The sequence below is a fragment of the Capra hircus genome, unplaced genomic scaffold, assembly GCF_001704415.2.
Source record: "Capra hircus breed San Clemente unplaced genomic scaffold, ASM170441v1, whole genome shotgun sequence".
In the NCBI taxonomy this organism is placed as follows: Eukaryota; Metazoa; Chordata; class Mammalia; order Artiodactyla; family Bovidae; genus Capra; species Capra hircus.
Genome location: NW_017189641.1, coordinates 333,384 through 350,705, shown reverse-complemented (window position 1 = coordinate 350,705; position 17,322 = coordinate 333,384). Strand labels below are relative to the sequence as shown.

General features: G+C 39.3%; 1 protein-coding gene across 1 annotated transcript in view; it reads right to left on the bottom strand.

The window, feature by feature from the left end:
• The window catches only part of LOC102179926 (ribosomal protein S6 kinase alpha-6), a 120,654-nt gene that overhangs the window by 80,092 nt on the left and 23,240 nt on the right, over positions 1-17,322 (bottom strand). Inside the window, exon 3 of the mRNA XM_018044606.1 lies at positions 173-232. Coding sequence (XP_017900095.1) covers positions 173-232 — 60 coding nt within the window. The remainder of the gene's footprint in view (positions 1-172; positions 233-17,322) is intronic.

The following is a 17,322-nucleotide window of genomic DNA, read 5'->3' as shown; positions in this document are numbered from 1 at the left end:
TTCTTCCAAGAAAATCTGTCCTATACTTTGAACTACTGCTATTTTATTAAGAATTGGATTTGCTTATTAACTCACCTAAATACATTTCTTTAACTGACATAAGATTATCTCCTTTCATACTATTATTTGTCCTTATATTTGAAAAATGTAGCTTAATAATGTGAGTACTTACTTGGCAAGAATCTGCTTCTCCCTCTTCCATTGGCTCATCGACCATTTTAAGACCATTCACCTGAAAAATATTGTTCAAAACTGAAGTTCAAGAGTACGAGAACAAGAGTAGTAACTAAGAAAAAAATACAACCCTAAGCTGCCCTTCACAATTTAACAAGACCCACATTTAAGGAAACACAAAAGGACAAAGAACACATAGAAAGTAGTTAGAAAAGGAACATTATTAATATGATTTCTGGGTTATCTTTAAAAATTCTTGACTTTCAAAGCTGTGTATTTCATTTCATATTGTTTAGAGCTTTGTTATGATTAATGAATATATACTAAACATATGACCTATATACTTTCATTAGGACTGTTCAAAATCAAATATTTATAAGACAGAAAAAATGCCTCAGAGGAAATTTATTGTGAGGATATAGTCTAAGTAAATAAGGACGGGAAAGGTATCATATAATTACACTGTTGTGAATTCCTTTCCTTTCAATAAGTTCAATTAAATTTTGAATTACTCTACAGAAGATATAATGAAGTATAGGAGAAAAATATAAATGGCCAAGGAAACAAAATTATTTCAATATACAAAGTTCAGTGGGTAATAATACTCTTCAAGCAATACCTCAGAAAGGACTAAGCATGGAGCACTTAGATTAAGGGTCTGCAAGCTGTAGTCCATGGTCCAAACTGGCCCACTGTTTTTATAAATAAGTTTACTGGAACACAGAGACATCCATTTGTTTCCATATTACCTATGGCTGCTTTCTCACTTCAACAGAAGTATTGAACAGTTCACAGAGAACCTATGTCTGCAAAGCCTAAAATATATACTATTTTGCCCTTTACAGAAAAACTCTGTCAACCACGGGTCTCTTAAATAAGATATTTGAAAATTAAGCAACAGCAAGATGGCCTAAAAATTAAATTTTACCATTGTCTATTTATAAGAGTCCTCAATTTTTTTTTTAATTAAAAAGAGAAGAAAGTAAACTAAACTAAATAGAGCTTCTGGTGACAGCCAAGATGGAATAAGACTATCTCTCCTCTGATTATTAACTAAAAACTGGACAAAACATAAAAAGCAACTACCTGAGGCCTTTAAAAACTAAATAAGAACAAGCAGATTAGAGGGGGAAATCAAAACTTGAATAATAACTCGTACTCTAGTGAGTTTCTTGGGTTTAGTTTCTACCTTTATTTCTTGATTTTTACCCAAGGATAGACTGAGTCATGGACCTACATGAAGAAAAGTTCGAAAGGACAAGAAAAAGACATAGTTTTCAGCTGGTGAGGATAAAGAAAACCTCAACTTTATTTCCCCACTTTTGTTTTTCTTTTTTGATTATCATTCTCGCTCCAAGGCAAGCCTCATTCATGAGAAAACCTCTGTCTCTGATTGGAGGAACCAGAAAAAGAGGTTCCTATAAGAATATTATAGGGGGTAATACTTGTTTTTCTTCACTCTCTCCTTCATTTCACCCCAACAGTGCAAAGCTACGTAACAGCATGAAAGGCTAAGACTGAGATAAACTCAAATTTCTGGTCAGAGGAACAAGAATAAAAGGTCCTTGCCAACTGGTGAATCCATAAAAGAAATCACAGAGATGATAGGATGGGAAAAGGAGATTCCTTAATACTGTGTATGAACAGACACAAGTCCTGGTCTCAACAACAAACTGCACGTATGTGGAAAAGAATCAGAGAAGTCTAACAAAGGCTTTGAAAACTGAACTGCTCAAGCCTCAGACTAAACCACTGAGTTAGCAAAGGCACTGTGTGGCACATGCCATCGTGCTGACCCAAACACTCTGAAAACATATTTAACACAGGAACCATCAACCAGAGAGGGTGAGACAGAACTTCGGAGTCTGAATCTAACCACACCGAATGCTGAAACAATCAAAATCAACAGATTTCAATTCCAGGATAACACCAATGTTGAAATATCTGACAAGCACTTTAAGCAGCTATTATAATTATATTCTTTGGGTTAAAAATAAACACACCTGAATGGGAAGGTTTAAAGTTATAGGCAGAGAAAAAGAAACTATAAAATAAACAAATATAAATAACTTTAGAAAAAAAATATTATAATGTATGAGTTCAGTTCAGTTCAGTTTAGTCTCCCAGTCACGTCCAACTATTTGCAGCGCCAAGGACTGCAGCATGCCAGGCCTCCATGACCAACTCCCAAAGCTTACTCAAACTCATGTCCATCAAGTCCGTGATGCCATCCAGCCATCTCGTCCTCTGTCGTTCCCTTTTCCACCTTCAATCTTTCCTAGCATCAGGGTCTTTTCAAATATATCAGTTCTTCACATCAGGTGGCAAAAGTATTGGTGTTTCAACTTCAGCATCAGTCCTTCCAGTGAATATTCAGGACTGATTTCCTTTAGGGTGGACAGACTGGATCTCCTTGCAGTCCAAGGGACTCTCAAAAATCCTCTCCAACACCACAGTTCAAAAGTATCATTTCTTCAGTACTCAGCTTTATTTATATGCTAACTCTCACATCCATACATGACGACTGTAAAAACAATAGCTTTGACTAGATGGACCTTTGTTGGCAAAGTAATGTCTATGCTTTTTAATATGTTGTCTAGGTTGGTCATAACTTTTCTTTCAGGGGTAAGTGTCTTTCAATTTCATGGCTGCATTCATCATCTGCAGTGATTTTGGAGCCCCCAAAAATAAAGTCTGCCACTGTTTCCATTGTTTCTCCATCTATTTGCCATGAAGTAATGGGACCAGATGCCATGATCTTAGTTTTCTGAATCTTGAGCTTTAAGCCAACTTTTTCACTCTCCTCTTTCACTTTCATCAAGAGGCTCTTTAGTTCTTCGCTTTCTGCCATAAGGGTGGTGTCATCTGCATATCTGAAGTTACTGATTATTTCTCCTGGCAATCGTGATTCCAGCTTGTGCTTCATCCATCCCAGAGTTTCTCATGATGTACTCTGAATGTAAATTAAATAAGCAGGGTAACAATATACACACTTGATGTACTCCTTTCCCTATTTGGAGTTTCCCAGTTTTTTGTTCCATGTCCAGTTCTAACTGTTGCTTCTTGACCTGCATACAGATTTCTCAGGAGGCAGGTGAGGTGGTCTGGGATTCCATCTCTTGAATTTTCCACAGCTTGTTGTGAAGCAGAAGTAGATGTTTTTCTGGAACTCTCTTGCTTTTTCAATGACCAACAGATGTTGGAAATTTGATCTCTGGTTCCTCTGCCTTTTCTAAATCCAGCTTCAACATCTGGAAGTTCACAGTTCATATACTGTTGAAGCTGGACTTGGAGAATTTTGAGTATTACTTTGCTAGCATGTGAGATGAGTGCCAACTGTGTGGCAATTTAAACATTCTTTGGCATTGCCTTTCTTTGGGATTGGAATGAAAACTGACTTTTTTCAGTCCTTTGGCCACTGCTGAGTTTTAGAAAACTTGCTGGCATACTGAGTGCAGCACTTTCACAGCATCATCTTTTGGGATTTGAAGTAGCTCAACTGGAATTCCTTCACATCCATTAGGTTTGTTCGTAGTGATGCTTCCTAAGGCCCACTTGACTTCGTATTCCAGGATGTCTGGCTCTAGGTGAGTGATCTCACCATCATGGTTATCTGGATCATGAAGATCTTTTTTTGTATAGTTCTTTTGTGTATTCTTGCCACCTCTTCTTAATATTTATTGCTTCTGTTAGATTGGCACCATTTTGTCATTTATTGTGCCCATCTCTGCATGAAATATTCTCTTGGTATCTCTCATTTTCTTGAAGAGATCTCTAGTCTTTCCCATTCAATTGTTTTCCTCTATTTATTTGCACTGATCACTGAGGAAGGTTTTCTTACCTCTCCTTGCTGTTCTTTGGAACTCTGCATTCAAATGGGTATATCCTTCCTTTTCTCCTTTGCCTTTCATTTCTCTTCTTCTCACAGCTATTTGTAAGGCCTCCTCAGACAACAATTTTGCCTTCTTGCATTTCTTTTTCTTGCAGATGGTCTTGATCCCTGCCTCCTAGACAATGTCATGAACCTCTGTCCGTAGTTCTTCAGGCACTCTTTCAGATCTAATCCCCTGAATCTATTTCTCGCTTCCACTGTATAATCGTAAGGGATTTGATTTAGGTCATACCTGAATGATCTAGTGGTTTCCCATACTTTCTTCAATTTAAGTCTGAATTTGGCAATAAGGAGTTCATCATGTGAGCCATAGTCTTGTTTTTGCTGACTGTATAGAGCTTCTCCATCTTTGGCTGCAAAGAATACAATCAATCTGATTTTGGTACTGACCATCTGGTGATGTCCATGTGTAGAGTCTTCTCTTGTCTTGTTGGAAGAGGGTGTTTGCTATGACCAGTGTGTTCTCTTGGCAAAACTCTATTCGCTTCTGCCCTGCTTCATTCTGGACTCCAAGGCCAAATTTGCTACTTTTGCATTCCAGTCCCCTATAATGAAAAGGACATCTTTTGGGGGTGTTAGTTCTAGAAGGTCTTGTAGGTCTTCATAGAACCGTTCAACTTTAGCTTCTTCAGCATTACTGGTCGGGGTATATACATGCGTTACTGCGATATTGAATGGTTTACCTTGGAAACAAATAGAGATCATTCTATTCTTTTTGAGATAGTATCCAAGTCCTGCCTTTCATACTCTTTTGTTGACTATGATGCTACTCCATTTCTTCTAATGGATTCTTGCCCACAGTAGTAGATATAATGGTCATCTGAGTTAAATTCACCCATTCCAGTCCATTTTAGTTTGCTGATTCCTAAAATGTTGATGTTCACTCTTGCCATCTCCTGTTTGACCATTTCCAGTTTGCCTTGATTCATGCACCTAACATTCCAGGTTCCTATGCAACACTGCTCTTTATAGCATCAGACTTTACTTCCATCACCACTCACATCCACAACTGGGCGGTGTTCTTGCTTTGGCTCTGTCTCTTCATTCTTTCTGGAATTATTTCTCCACTGATTTCCAGTAGCAAACTGGACACCTGCCGACCTGGGGAATTCATCTTTCAGAGTCCTATCTTTCTGCTCTTTCATACTGTTTGTGGGCAATTCAATAATGGCAATTCAATTCATATTAAATGTTAAGGGGAAAGTCTTTAGAGATAGGAAGTATATTAGTGGTTCCTTAGGGCTAAAGGACGGGGAGATGCAGATAACAACTACAAGGTAGATGGTTTCTTTTTGATGTGACAAAAAATGTTCTAAAATTGACTGTGGTGATGGTTACACATATCTGTGAATACTGTATACTAAAAACCATAAGGCTGTGCATTTTAAGTGGGTGAATTATGTTTCCATAAAGCTGTCTTTTTTAAAATGGCTGGGAATTTCCCAAATTTGATAAAAGACATAAATTTACAATTTCAAGAAGCTCAGGGAAACCCAAAAGGTAAAATTAAAGAAAGCCATCCCAAGACGTATCTTAATTAAACAACACTAAATCAAAAGAAGTTTCTAAAGCAATGAGAGAAAAACACATTACATAGACATCACATTGAATAACAGATTTCTCTTTTTTAAAAAATATTTCTTATGAGACATCATGGACATTGAAAGACAGTAAGAATATTTACCTGAGATAAATGGAAACTTACGTTAACACAAAAAGCTATTCATGAATGTATATAGCAGCTTTGTTTCTAACTGCTTTAAGGAAACAGTCCAGATATCCTTCAACATGGAGAAAGAATAGAATACTACTCAGCAATGAAAAGTGGAATACTACCCAGCAACACATAAAGAACAATCTACTGATATATTCAACAATATAGATGAATCTGAAATATATTATACAATTAATGGGAAGAAAACAGCCTCAAAAGCATACACAGTATATGATTCTATTTATCAGACATTATGGAAAAGGTAAAATGATAAGGCATGGAGAAGGGATTAGCAATTGTCAGAGTTTAGGCCTAGCAGTAGGCAGCAATGAGAATTGAGGTCAGGGGATGATGGGAGTAATCTGACTGTGGTGGTGGTTACACAACTCTATTCATCTCAGAAACTTACATGAAAAAGAGTGAATTTTACTGTATGTAAATTTGAAAATAAACTTATTAAAGAGTAATTTACCCAGCATTATTTACTTGACTAGCATCTTTATAAAAAAACTCAACAAAAAACAAAATCATCAACAATCCTTATCTTACTTGATCTTACATGTCATTGCTGACCAACCACTCCCTCCTGTTTGAGTTTTTTAAAACCGTACTTTCATTTCCTTTTACTCAAATTTCTTTGCTCTTTTCAGTATCTTTGAAAACTTCTAGGTCCTCAGGAAATGGACTTGGGCCACAATTTCATCTCACTTCACATCTGTCCCCAGATAGATAATTTACTGACATGATTCACATTTACTCAGACACTACTCTTCTGAGCTCCTGATCCATATAATCAACTGCCTACTTGACATTTCCACTTGCTCATCTGTCTTTCAAAAAAATAAATAATATAAAAACAAATTAGTGATCCCCCTCCAACACACATACATCTTTCCTCCAGGGCAATAGCACCACTATTTGTTGTCTTAACTCAAAAGTGCATATAGACTATGGGGGATGAAAGAATGATAATGAATTCATGACCAGCATATAGGAAGAGGTACATTCAGCAAGAGTCCACAAACCAATATTAGGACAGAATCCTGATATGTGAAATTTTATGACAAAATGACTTTCAGATTATCCACTTTTTAAAAAGGTAATACTGCATTCCTGTTACCTCAGTCGCTGGTTACTTCCAATTCATACCATCTTATGATTAATTTAGCATGAACCTGTGTGCCTGAAGTGACTACAAATAAAATTAATCTGAATGAGTTAAAAAGATGACTATATCCTAAAAACCAACACAGTCTACATAAATAGCTTTAAAAAGAAAATACTCCAGTACTCCCACCTCATCTACCTTCAACAAGATACCAGGTTTTCAAATAAGAATATTCATTTCTCTAAAGGACTTTAGTATTCAGTGATATTTATTATAACAAGTAATATTTATCTGCATGAAAACATTTTCAGAATTCTCTGGGTCAATAAACCTTTATTTCAAGAACAAAATTTATATTTTGAAAAAACAAGAAGATATGCTCTTTCCCCCAATTAAATGCTGCTGCTAAGTCACTTCAGTCGTGTCCAACTCTGTGCAATCCCATAGATGGCAGCCCACTAGGCTCCCCCGTCCCTGGGATTCTCCAGGCAAGAACACTGGAGTGGGTTGCCATTTCCTTCTCCAATGCATTAAAGTGAAAAGTGAAAGTGAAGTCGCTCAGTCGTGTCTGACCCTCAGCAACTCCATGGACTGCAGCCTACCAGGCTCCTCCACCCATGGGATTTTCCAGGCAAGAGTACTGGAGTGGGGTGCCATTGCCTTCTCTGAATTAAATGCGAAGCAGGGAATTAAAAAAATTCCCTACAGAAGATTCTGAAAGCTAACCAACAATGACAAAGATACTAATAATTTACTTAAATACTCAAACCCAAGTGAGTCCATCAAAGCCCAGTGAATAATTTTTTAAAACTACTTTCAATTTCTCAAAAAATAATTAAATAAATCACTTTAAAAGATTCTGAACAAACAGAAATACTAAAATTGAGTGACAGTACTCATCTGATCTCAGAAAATCACATAGGTAACCCAAAAAATATCATTTTCTCACTAATAATCACAAAAGTACCTCATCATGGAAAATTAAACTGCCAAAATATATTTTCCCTTCAGATCCTTAGAATTGGAGGTGGTGTGGGAAAATGAATGCATAAGTGCACAGAGCTTTTAAAAAGACTGTAATCTGATCATGATTAACACTATTAAGCATATATGTTTCTCAGTGTTAAATTTGAGAAGTTCACGACTTGGTACTGACAAGAATACTGAACAAAGATGCAGAAACATAAATTATGCAAGGAAGGTAAAAAGTAAGTGAGAAGCATGGAAAATGTAAATCACTAACAAAACATACACAGCTTCCCTGGTGGCTCAGACCTTAAAGAATCTGCCTGCAATGCAGGATATTTGGTTCAATCCCTGGGTCAGGAGGATCCCACGGAGGAGGGCATGACAACTCACTCCAGTATTCTTGCCTGGAGAATTCCAGCAACAGAGGAGCCTGGTGGGCTACAGTCCACAGGGTTGCAAAGAGTCAGGCATGACTGAAGTCACTTAGCACACACAACAAAACATAAATATTCACAACAAATTTGACAGTATTATAAACTTTCAAGTAGTCTCCAGGATCACCAAATTCCACCTAAAAAACAAAAGCACTATATTTATATAGTACCTAATGTTAAAAAGGAGATCTAACCAGTCCATTCTGAAGGAGATCAGCCCTGGGATTTCTTTGGAAGGAATGATGCTAAAGCTGAAACTCCAGTACTTTGGCCACCTCATGCGAACAGTTGACTCATTGGACAAGACTCTGATGCTGGGAGGGATTGCGGGCAGGAGGAGAAGGGGATGACAGAGGATGAGATGGCTGGATGGCATCACTGACTCAATGGACGTGAGTCTGAGTGAACTCCAGGAGTTGGTGATGGACAGGGAGGCCTGGCGTGTTGCGATTCATGGGGTCACAGAGTCAGGCATGACTAAGCGACTGGACTGACTAACTGACTGGACTTCTTCTGGACTAAAGAAAACATACCTTTTCCAAGCAATGAATGAGATTTGTTCCATAACCCATAGAAAGTAAAGAACAATGTTACCCTCCAATCCAAACTCTACAGTAACTTCCCTCTTTTTCCTATAAAAATTCCTGCTACTTTCTTTCAGTGAGACAATATTCAGTGTTCCTCCAGAACCTGTGATCCCTTAATTGGAATTGTATTTCCACAAATAAACTTTTTCTTTTTTTTTTTTTTTTTCGGCTTCTTTACATTTCATGGTACTTTGTGCTACATTTTTGACGTCAAAAGTGGGATCCAAAACAGTCTTCCTCCCATCTCCAAGCCACAATGGATTTAAACAAGTTACTTGCAGAGCCCCTTATGCTCTGTCACCTCCCCAGCAGTACTGAGTCTGAGTGATAAGTCTTCTAAGTCCCGAACTTCCCTCCTAGGTTGAGGATGAGGCCCTTATTCTTGGTGGCTTCTTTGATCAATTGTTTGTTCCCTTTTGTTTAGTACACTATAATGGGATGGTCAATGTCTAAGACTGTTATGGGGGAGGATTCTCACCCATCTGGGACTCTTGCTGGGTAACTGAATAAAAAGTATGGCACCACCCCTTATGCTTGGCTAGGTAAACGGCAATGGGATATCTGGTCACAATGGGTAACTTCTGAAATTTCAAAATTGGGTTTTTTGTGCACAATTAGAAACTAGACAGAGATAACGTAAAATTTATCTGTTCACAATGGGAAACTTCTGAAATTTCAAAATTGGTCTTTTTTCTGCACAATTAGAATCTAAAAGGTTTCAGTGCAGTTCAGTCACTCAATCGTGTCGGACTCTTTGTAACCCCATGAACCGCAGCACACCAGGCCACCCTGTACAGCACCAACTCCTGGAGGCCACTCAAACCCATGTCAGTGATGACATCCAGCCATCTAATCCTCTGTCATCCCCTTCTCCTGCTGCCCTCAATCTTTCCCAGCATCAGGGTCTTTCCAATGAGTTATGTCTTCACATCAGGTTGCAAAGTACTGGAGCTTCAGCTTCAACATCAGTCCTTCCAATGAACACCCAGGACTGATATCCTTAAGGATGAACTCGTTGGATCTCCTTGCAGTCCAAGGGACTCTCAAGAGTATTCTCCAACACCACAGTTCAAAACCATCAATTCTTTTGTGCTCAGCTTTCTTCATAGCCCAAATCTCACATCCATACATGACCACAGGAAAAACCATAGCCTCGACTAGACAGACCTTTGTTGGCAAAGTAATGTCTCTGCTTTTGAATATGCTATCTAGGTTGGTCAAAATTTTCCTTCCAAGGAGTAAGCGTCTTTTAATTTGATGGCTGCAATCACCATCTGCACTGATCTGGGAATCCAGAAAAATAAGGTCAGCCACTGTTTCCCCATCTATTTCCAATGAAGTGATGGGACCGGATGCCATGATCTTCATTTTCTGAATGTTGAGCTTTAAGCCAACTTTTTCACTCTCCTCTTTCACTTTCATCAAGAGGCTTTTTAGGTCCTCTTCACTTTCTGCCATAAGGGTGGTGTCATCTGCATATCTAAGGTTATTGATATTTCTCCTGGAAATCTTGATTCCAGCTTCTGCTTCCTCCAGGCCAGTGTTTCTCATGATGTACTCTGCATGTAAGTTAAATAAGCAGGGTGACAATATATAGCCTTGACATACTCCTTTTCTTATTTGGAACCAGTCTGTTGTTCCATGTCCAGTTCTAACTGTTGCTTCCTGACCTGCATACAGATTTCTCAAGAGGCAGGTCAGGTGGTCTTGGATTCCCATCTCTTAAAGAATTTTCCAGTGTATGATGATCCACACAGTCAAGGGTTTGGCATAGTCAATAAAGTGGAAATACATGTTTTTCTGGAGCTCTCTTTATTTTTCCATGATCCAGCGGATGTTGGCAATTTGATCTCTGGTTCCTCTGCTATTTCTAAAACCAGCTTGAACATCTGGAAATTTATGGTTCATGTATTGCTGAAGCCTGGCTTAGAGAATTTTAAGCATTATTTTACTAGTGTGTGAGATGAGTGCAATTGTGCAATAGTTTGAGCATTCTTTGGCATTGCCTTTCTTTGGGATTGGAATGAAAACTGACCATTTCCAGTCCTGTGGCCACTGCTGAGTTTTCCAAATTTGCTGGCATATTGAGTGCAGCACTTTCACAGCATCATCTTTCAGGATTTGAAATAGCTCAACTGGAATACCATCACCTCCACTAGCTTTGTTCGTAGTGATGCTTTCTAAGGCCCACTTGACTTCACATTCCAGGATTCTGGCTATAGGTGAGTGATCACACCATCTGGATTATCTGAGTGGTGAAGATCTTTTTGTATAGTTCTTCTTTCTATTCTTGCCACCTCTTCTTAATATAGTCTGCTTCTGTTAGGTTCCTACCATTTCTGCCCTCTATTGAACCCATTTTTGCAAAAAATGCTTCCTTGGTATCTCTAATTTTCTTGAAGAGATCTCTAGTCTTTCCCATTCTGTTGTTTTCATCTATTTATTTGCATTGATCATTGAGGAAGGCTTTCTTGTCTCTCCTTGCAATTTTTTGGAATTCTGCATTCAGATGCTTGTATCTTTCCTTTTCTCCTTTGTTTTCCACTTCCCTTCTTTTCACAGCTGTTTGCAAGCCCTCCTCAGACAGCCACTTTGCATTTTTGCATTTCTTTTTCTTGGTGATGGTCTTGATTCCTGTCTCCTGTACAATGTCACGAACCTGTGTCCATAGTTCATCAGGCACTCTATCAGATCTACTCACTTAAACCTATTTCTCACTTCCACTGTATAGTCATAAGGGATTTGATTTAGGTCATATCTGAATGGTCTAGTGGTTTCCCATACTTTCTTCAATTTAAGTCTGAATTTGGCAATGAGGAGTTCATCATCTGAGCTACAGTCAGTTCCCAGTCTTGTTTGTGTTGACTGTATAGAGCTTTTCCATCTTTGGCTGCAAATAATATAATCAATCTGATTTTGGTGTCGACCATCTGGTGATGACCATGTGTAAAGGCTTCTCTTGTGTTGTTGGAAGAGGGTGTTTGCTATGACCAGTGCGTTCTCTTGGCAGACCTCTGTCAGCCTTTGCCCTGCTTCACTCTGTACTCCAAGGCCAAATTTGCCTGTTTCTTGACTTCCTACTTTTGCATTCCAGTCCCCTATAATGACAAGGACATCTTTTTTGGGTGTTAGTTATCAAAGGTCTTGTACGTCTTCATAGAACTGTTCAACTTCAGATTCTTCAGTGTTACTGGTCGGGGCATAGACTTGAATTACCATGGTACTGAATGGTTTGCCTTGGAAATGAATAGAGATCATTCTGTTTTGTTTTGTTTTGTTTTGTTTTGTTTTGTTTTTAGATTGCATCCAAGTACTGCATTTCAGACTCTTTTGTTGACTATGATGGCTACTCCATTTCTCTAAGGGATTCCTGCCCATAGTATTAGATATAATGATCATCTGAGTTAAATTCACCCATTCCAGTCCATCTTAGTCCGCTGAATCCTAGAATGTCAATGTTTACTCTTCATCTCCTGTTTGACCACTTCCAATTTGCCTTAATTCATGCACCTAACATCCCAGGTTCCTATGCAATATTGCTCTTTACATCATCAAACCTTGCTTCTATCACCAGTCCCATCCAGAACTGGGTGCTGTTTTTGCTTTGGCTCCATCCCTTCATTCTTTCTGGAATTATTTCTCTACTGATCTCCAGTAGCATATTGGGCACCTACTGACCTGGGGAGTTCATCTTTGAGTGTTCTATCTTTTTGCCTTTTCATACTGTTCATGGGGTTCTCAAGGCAAGAATACTGAAGTTGTTTGCCATTCCCTTCTCCAGTGGACCACATTCTGTCAGACCTCTCCACCATGACCCATCCATCCTGGGTGAACCCACATGGCATGGCTTAGTTTCACTGAGTTAGACGAGGCTGTGGTTCATATGACCAGATTGGCTAGTTGTCTGTGACTGTGGCTTCAGTCTGTCTGCGCTCTGATGCCTTCTCTCAGTGCCTACCATCTTACTTGGTTTTCTCTTACCTTGGATGTGGGATATCTCTTCACGGTTGGTCCAGCAAAGCACAGCATTCTAAATACTCCAGAAAAGGCTGTCTTTCTAAATATTCCAGAAAAGGCTCAAGAGCCCTCTTCCTCTTCTCTTTCTCCATTGCCCCCTATGTATCCTAAACTTGCTGAGCTGTCATTCTATATTTCTTCTTCTCCTATTCTTCCTCTAAAATCTTTACCCCTACCTCCTCAGTCTCCCATAAAAACTTTTCCCTTTATCACTACTTTGAACACTGATAGCATTTTCTATCTGGTAGACTATATGCCTTCATGCCCTGCAGAATTATGGGTCATAGCCAAGGATTTTCTCAAGGTCCCTGAGGACCCCCTCCACTTTGCAGAAGAATTTAACCTTGTGTTATAAACCTATGGTCCAGGATTCTATGACTTGTATCAACTAAACTGAATATTAGCCAGAGAAAATCAAGCCAGACACTGCAAACTAATGCCAGCTGGCTTCACCCTTTAGATGGTATCTACAGAAAGGACATCAGTGTGATAGCACCAGCTTCTCAGTTGGCTCGAGTGCTTCATGAAGCAGTTCCTCAGGCTTTTCCCTGCCCCATCAACTGGAAAAAGATTCAGCCTACTACATAAAGACTTGATAAAACTGTTCAGATTATCATTCACAGCTAACAATAGTATTCTGGGAAAACTCCAGACTACTTGCTAGGGTAAACAATACTCAACCCTCTTTAATTCAGTCTTTGTTAGGGACCAGATGAGAAACTTTGACTGCTGATGAAATGGGCACAATCAAATTGGGAAACGGTGGCCATACCTGATCTAGTTAACTTGACTAATTAGCTATCTAAAACAATCAAATGTGCAGAAAACTGTAAGACAACTAAAATCATGAATTTGTAGCTGCATCAACTGGTGGCTGCTGCTGCTCAGTAGCTACCTCAATAGAAAGAACACAGTGTTCCCATAACGTCCCCCTTGCAGAAGCCAAATGCCTGACATTACTGTAAGTGAACTGGCCACTGGAAAAATTGCCTAAATTTAAAACGAAGGTCCTATTAGCAGCTCAAGGCCCCTTGCTCTTTTATCAAGAACTTTCTGAGAAATGTGAGAAGTGCCCCCTTTTTGTATACTCATGAATAGGGATGCTCCAAGGAAAGTGTCAGGGTCTTCCTAGTACTCCCACTGAGAGAACTGTACCTTTTTTATAGGAGCTGAAGCTATTACTGCCATTATGAACACAGGAGCAATTTTGTCTGGCTTGAACCCCACCAAGCTCAAAGCCCCACTTCCTCAGAATACAGAAAAGGTACAAATGATGGGAGTTTTGAGCAAACAGACCCCTCATCTTTCAAGATAAGCCCTTTTCAGGAAACTCTACAGTTCCTTCTTGCTCCTTCTGTTCATTTACACCTTTTCAGTCAAGATCTCCTGGAAAAATTACAACCTAATATTTCCATTTCCCCAAAAGGGGAAATACACTTATAAATCCTTGACTTCTCAAGGTCTACTTTTAACTCCAGTCCTAATATTGAGATTTCCCTCCTTGCTCCTGTCTTGTCAACACTCATTTACAAGGATCTAATAAATTCTGTTCTTATCTATGGTCCACCTCTTTAACATAGGAAGCATTCATTCAGTACCTCCAGTTAAGATCTAGGTAGACCCAAATAAACCTTTGCCTCAAACGATAACTTCTTAGGCTTGAGGACCTGGAAGTAATTCATCTCACTATCAAGGCACATCTCCACAAGGGCCTCATAATCCCCTACATTAATTTCAGTAATACATTAGCTCTTTCCAGACAAAAGTCTTATGGCCAACACTGGCATTTTGTTCAAAATCATCAAGCCATAAACAATACAGTCAAACCATGTCACACTGTGGTCCCCAACCCTCACACCATTCTCAAGTTAGTCCCTCTAAACACAAAGTTTGTTTCTGTTTTTTTGGAGGGTTCTGTTTTTTTTAATAATCAGAAACATATGCAATGCTTTCTTCAGCACTCCTATACATCCACATAGTTCAGTACCTGTTTGCCTTTGTGAGGTGCATGTGTGCATGCTCAGTAGCTTCAGTTCAGTTCAGTTCAGTTCAGTCACTCAGTCGTGTCCGACTCTGCAACCCCATGAATCGCAGCACACCAGGCCTCCCTGTCCATCACCAACTCCGGGAGTTCACTCAGACTCATGTCCATCGAGTCAGTGATGCCATCCACAAATCTCATCCTCTGTCGTCCCCTTCTCCTCATGCCCCCAATCCCTCCCAGCATCAGAGTCTTTTCCAATGAGTCAACTCTTCACAAGAGGTGGCCAAAACACTGGAGCTTCAGCTTTAGCATCATTCCTTCCAAAGAAATCCCATGGCTGATCTCCTTCAGAATGGACTGGTTGGATCTTTTTGCAGTCCAAGGAACTTTCAAGAGTCTTCTCCAAGACCACAGTTCAAAAGCATCAATTCTTCAGCGCTCAGCCTTCTTCACAGTCCAACTCTCACATCCATACATGATCACAGGAAAAACCATAGCTTTGACTAGACAGAACTGAGTCGGCAAAGTAATGTCTCTGCTTTTGAATATGCTATCTAGGTTGGTCATAACTTTTCTTCCAAGGAGTAAGCGTCTTTCAATTTCATGGCTGCAGTCACCATCTGCAGTGATTTTGGAGCCCAAAAAAATAAAGTCTGACACTGTTTCCACTGTTTCTCCATCTATTTGCCATGAAGTGATGGGACCAGATGCCATGATCTTCATTTTCTGAATGCTGAGATTTAAGCCAACTTTTTCACTCTCCTCTTTCAATTTCATCAAGAGGCTTTTTAGTTGCTCTTCACTTTCTGCCTTAAGAGTGGTGTCATCTGCATATCTGAGGTTATTGATATTTCTCCTAGCAATCTTGATTCCAGCTTGTGTTTCTTCCAGTCCAGTATTTCTCATGATGTACTTTGCATATAAGTTAAATAAGCAGGGTGACAATATACAGCCTTAACGTACTCCTTTTCCTATTGGAACCTGTTTGTTGTTCCATGTCCAGTTCTAACTGTTGCTTCCTGACCTGCATACAGATTTCTCAAGAGGCTAGAGTTTTGCCATGAAAATGCACTGGTCATAGCAAACACTCTCTTCCAACAATACAAGAGAAGACGCTACACATGGACATCACCAGATGGTCAACACCAAAATCAGATTGATTATATTCTTTGCAGCCAAAAATGGAGAAACTCTATACAGTCAACAAAAACAAGACCAGGAGCTGACTCTGGCTCAGATCATGAACACCTTATTACCAAATTCAGACTTAAATTGAAGAAAGTAGGGGAAATCGCTAGACTATTCAGGTATGACCTAAATCAAATCCCTTATGATTATACAGTGGAAGTGAGAAACAGATTTAAGGGCCTAGATCTGATAGATAGAGTGACTGATGAACTATGGATGGAGGTTCGTGACATTGTACGGGAGACAGGGATCAAGACCATCCCCATGGAAAAGAAATACAAAAACCAAAATGGCTGTCTGGGGAGGCCTTACAAATAGCTGTGAAAAGAAAAGAAGCGAAAAACAAAGGAGAAAAGGTAAGATATAAGCATCCGAATGCCGAATTCCAAAGAATAGCAAGAAGAGATAAAAAAGCCTTCCTCGGTGAATAATGCAAAGAAATAGAGGAAAAGAACAGAATGGGAAAGACTACAGATCTCTTCAAGAAAATTAGAGATACCAAGGGAATATTTCATGCAAAGACGGGCTCGATCAAGGACAGAAATGGTATGGACCTAGCAGAAGCAGAAGATATTAAGAAGAGGTGGCAAGAATACACAGAAGAACTGTTCAAAAAAGATCTTCATGACCTGGATAATCCCAATGGTGTGATCACTCATCTAGAGCCAGACATCCTGGAATGTGAAGTCAAGTGGGCCTTAGAAAGCATCACTACAAACAAAGCTAGTGGAGGTGATGGCATTCCAGTTGAGCTATTTCAAATTCTGAAAGATGATGCTGTGAAAGTGCTGCACTCAATATGCCAGCAAATTTGGAAAACTCAGCAGTGGCCACAGGACTGGAAAAGGTCAGTTTTCAATCCAATCCCAAAGAAAGGCAATGCCAAAGAATGCTCAAACTACCACACAACTGCACTCATCTCACATGCTAGTAAAGTAATGCTCAAAATTCTCCAAGCCAGGCTTCAGCAATACGTGAACTGTGAACTTCCTGATGTTCAAGCTGGTTTTAGAAATGGCAGAAGAACCAGAGATCAAATTGCCAACATCTGCTGGATCATGGAAAAATCAAGAGAGTTCCAGAAAAACATCTATGTCTCCTTTATTGACTATGACAAAGCCTTTGACTGTGTGGATCAGTAGCTTCAGTCATGTCCAATTCTTTGTGACCCTATGAACTGTAGCCCAGCAGGCTTTCTCTGTCCATGGGATTCTCCAGGCAAGAATACTGGAGTCGGTTACCGTGCACTCCTCCA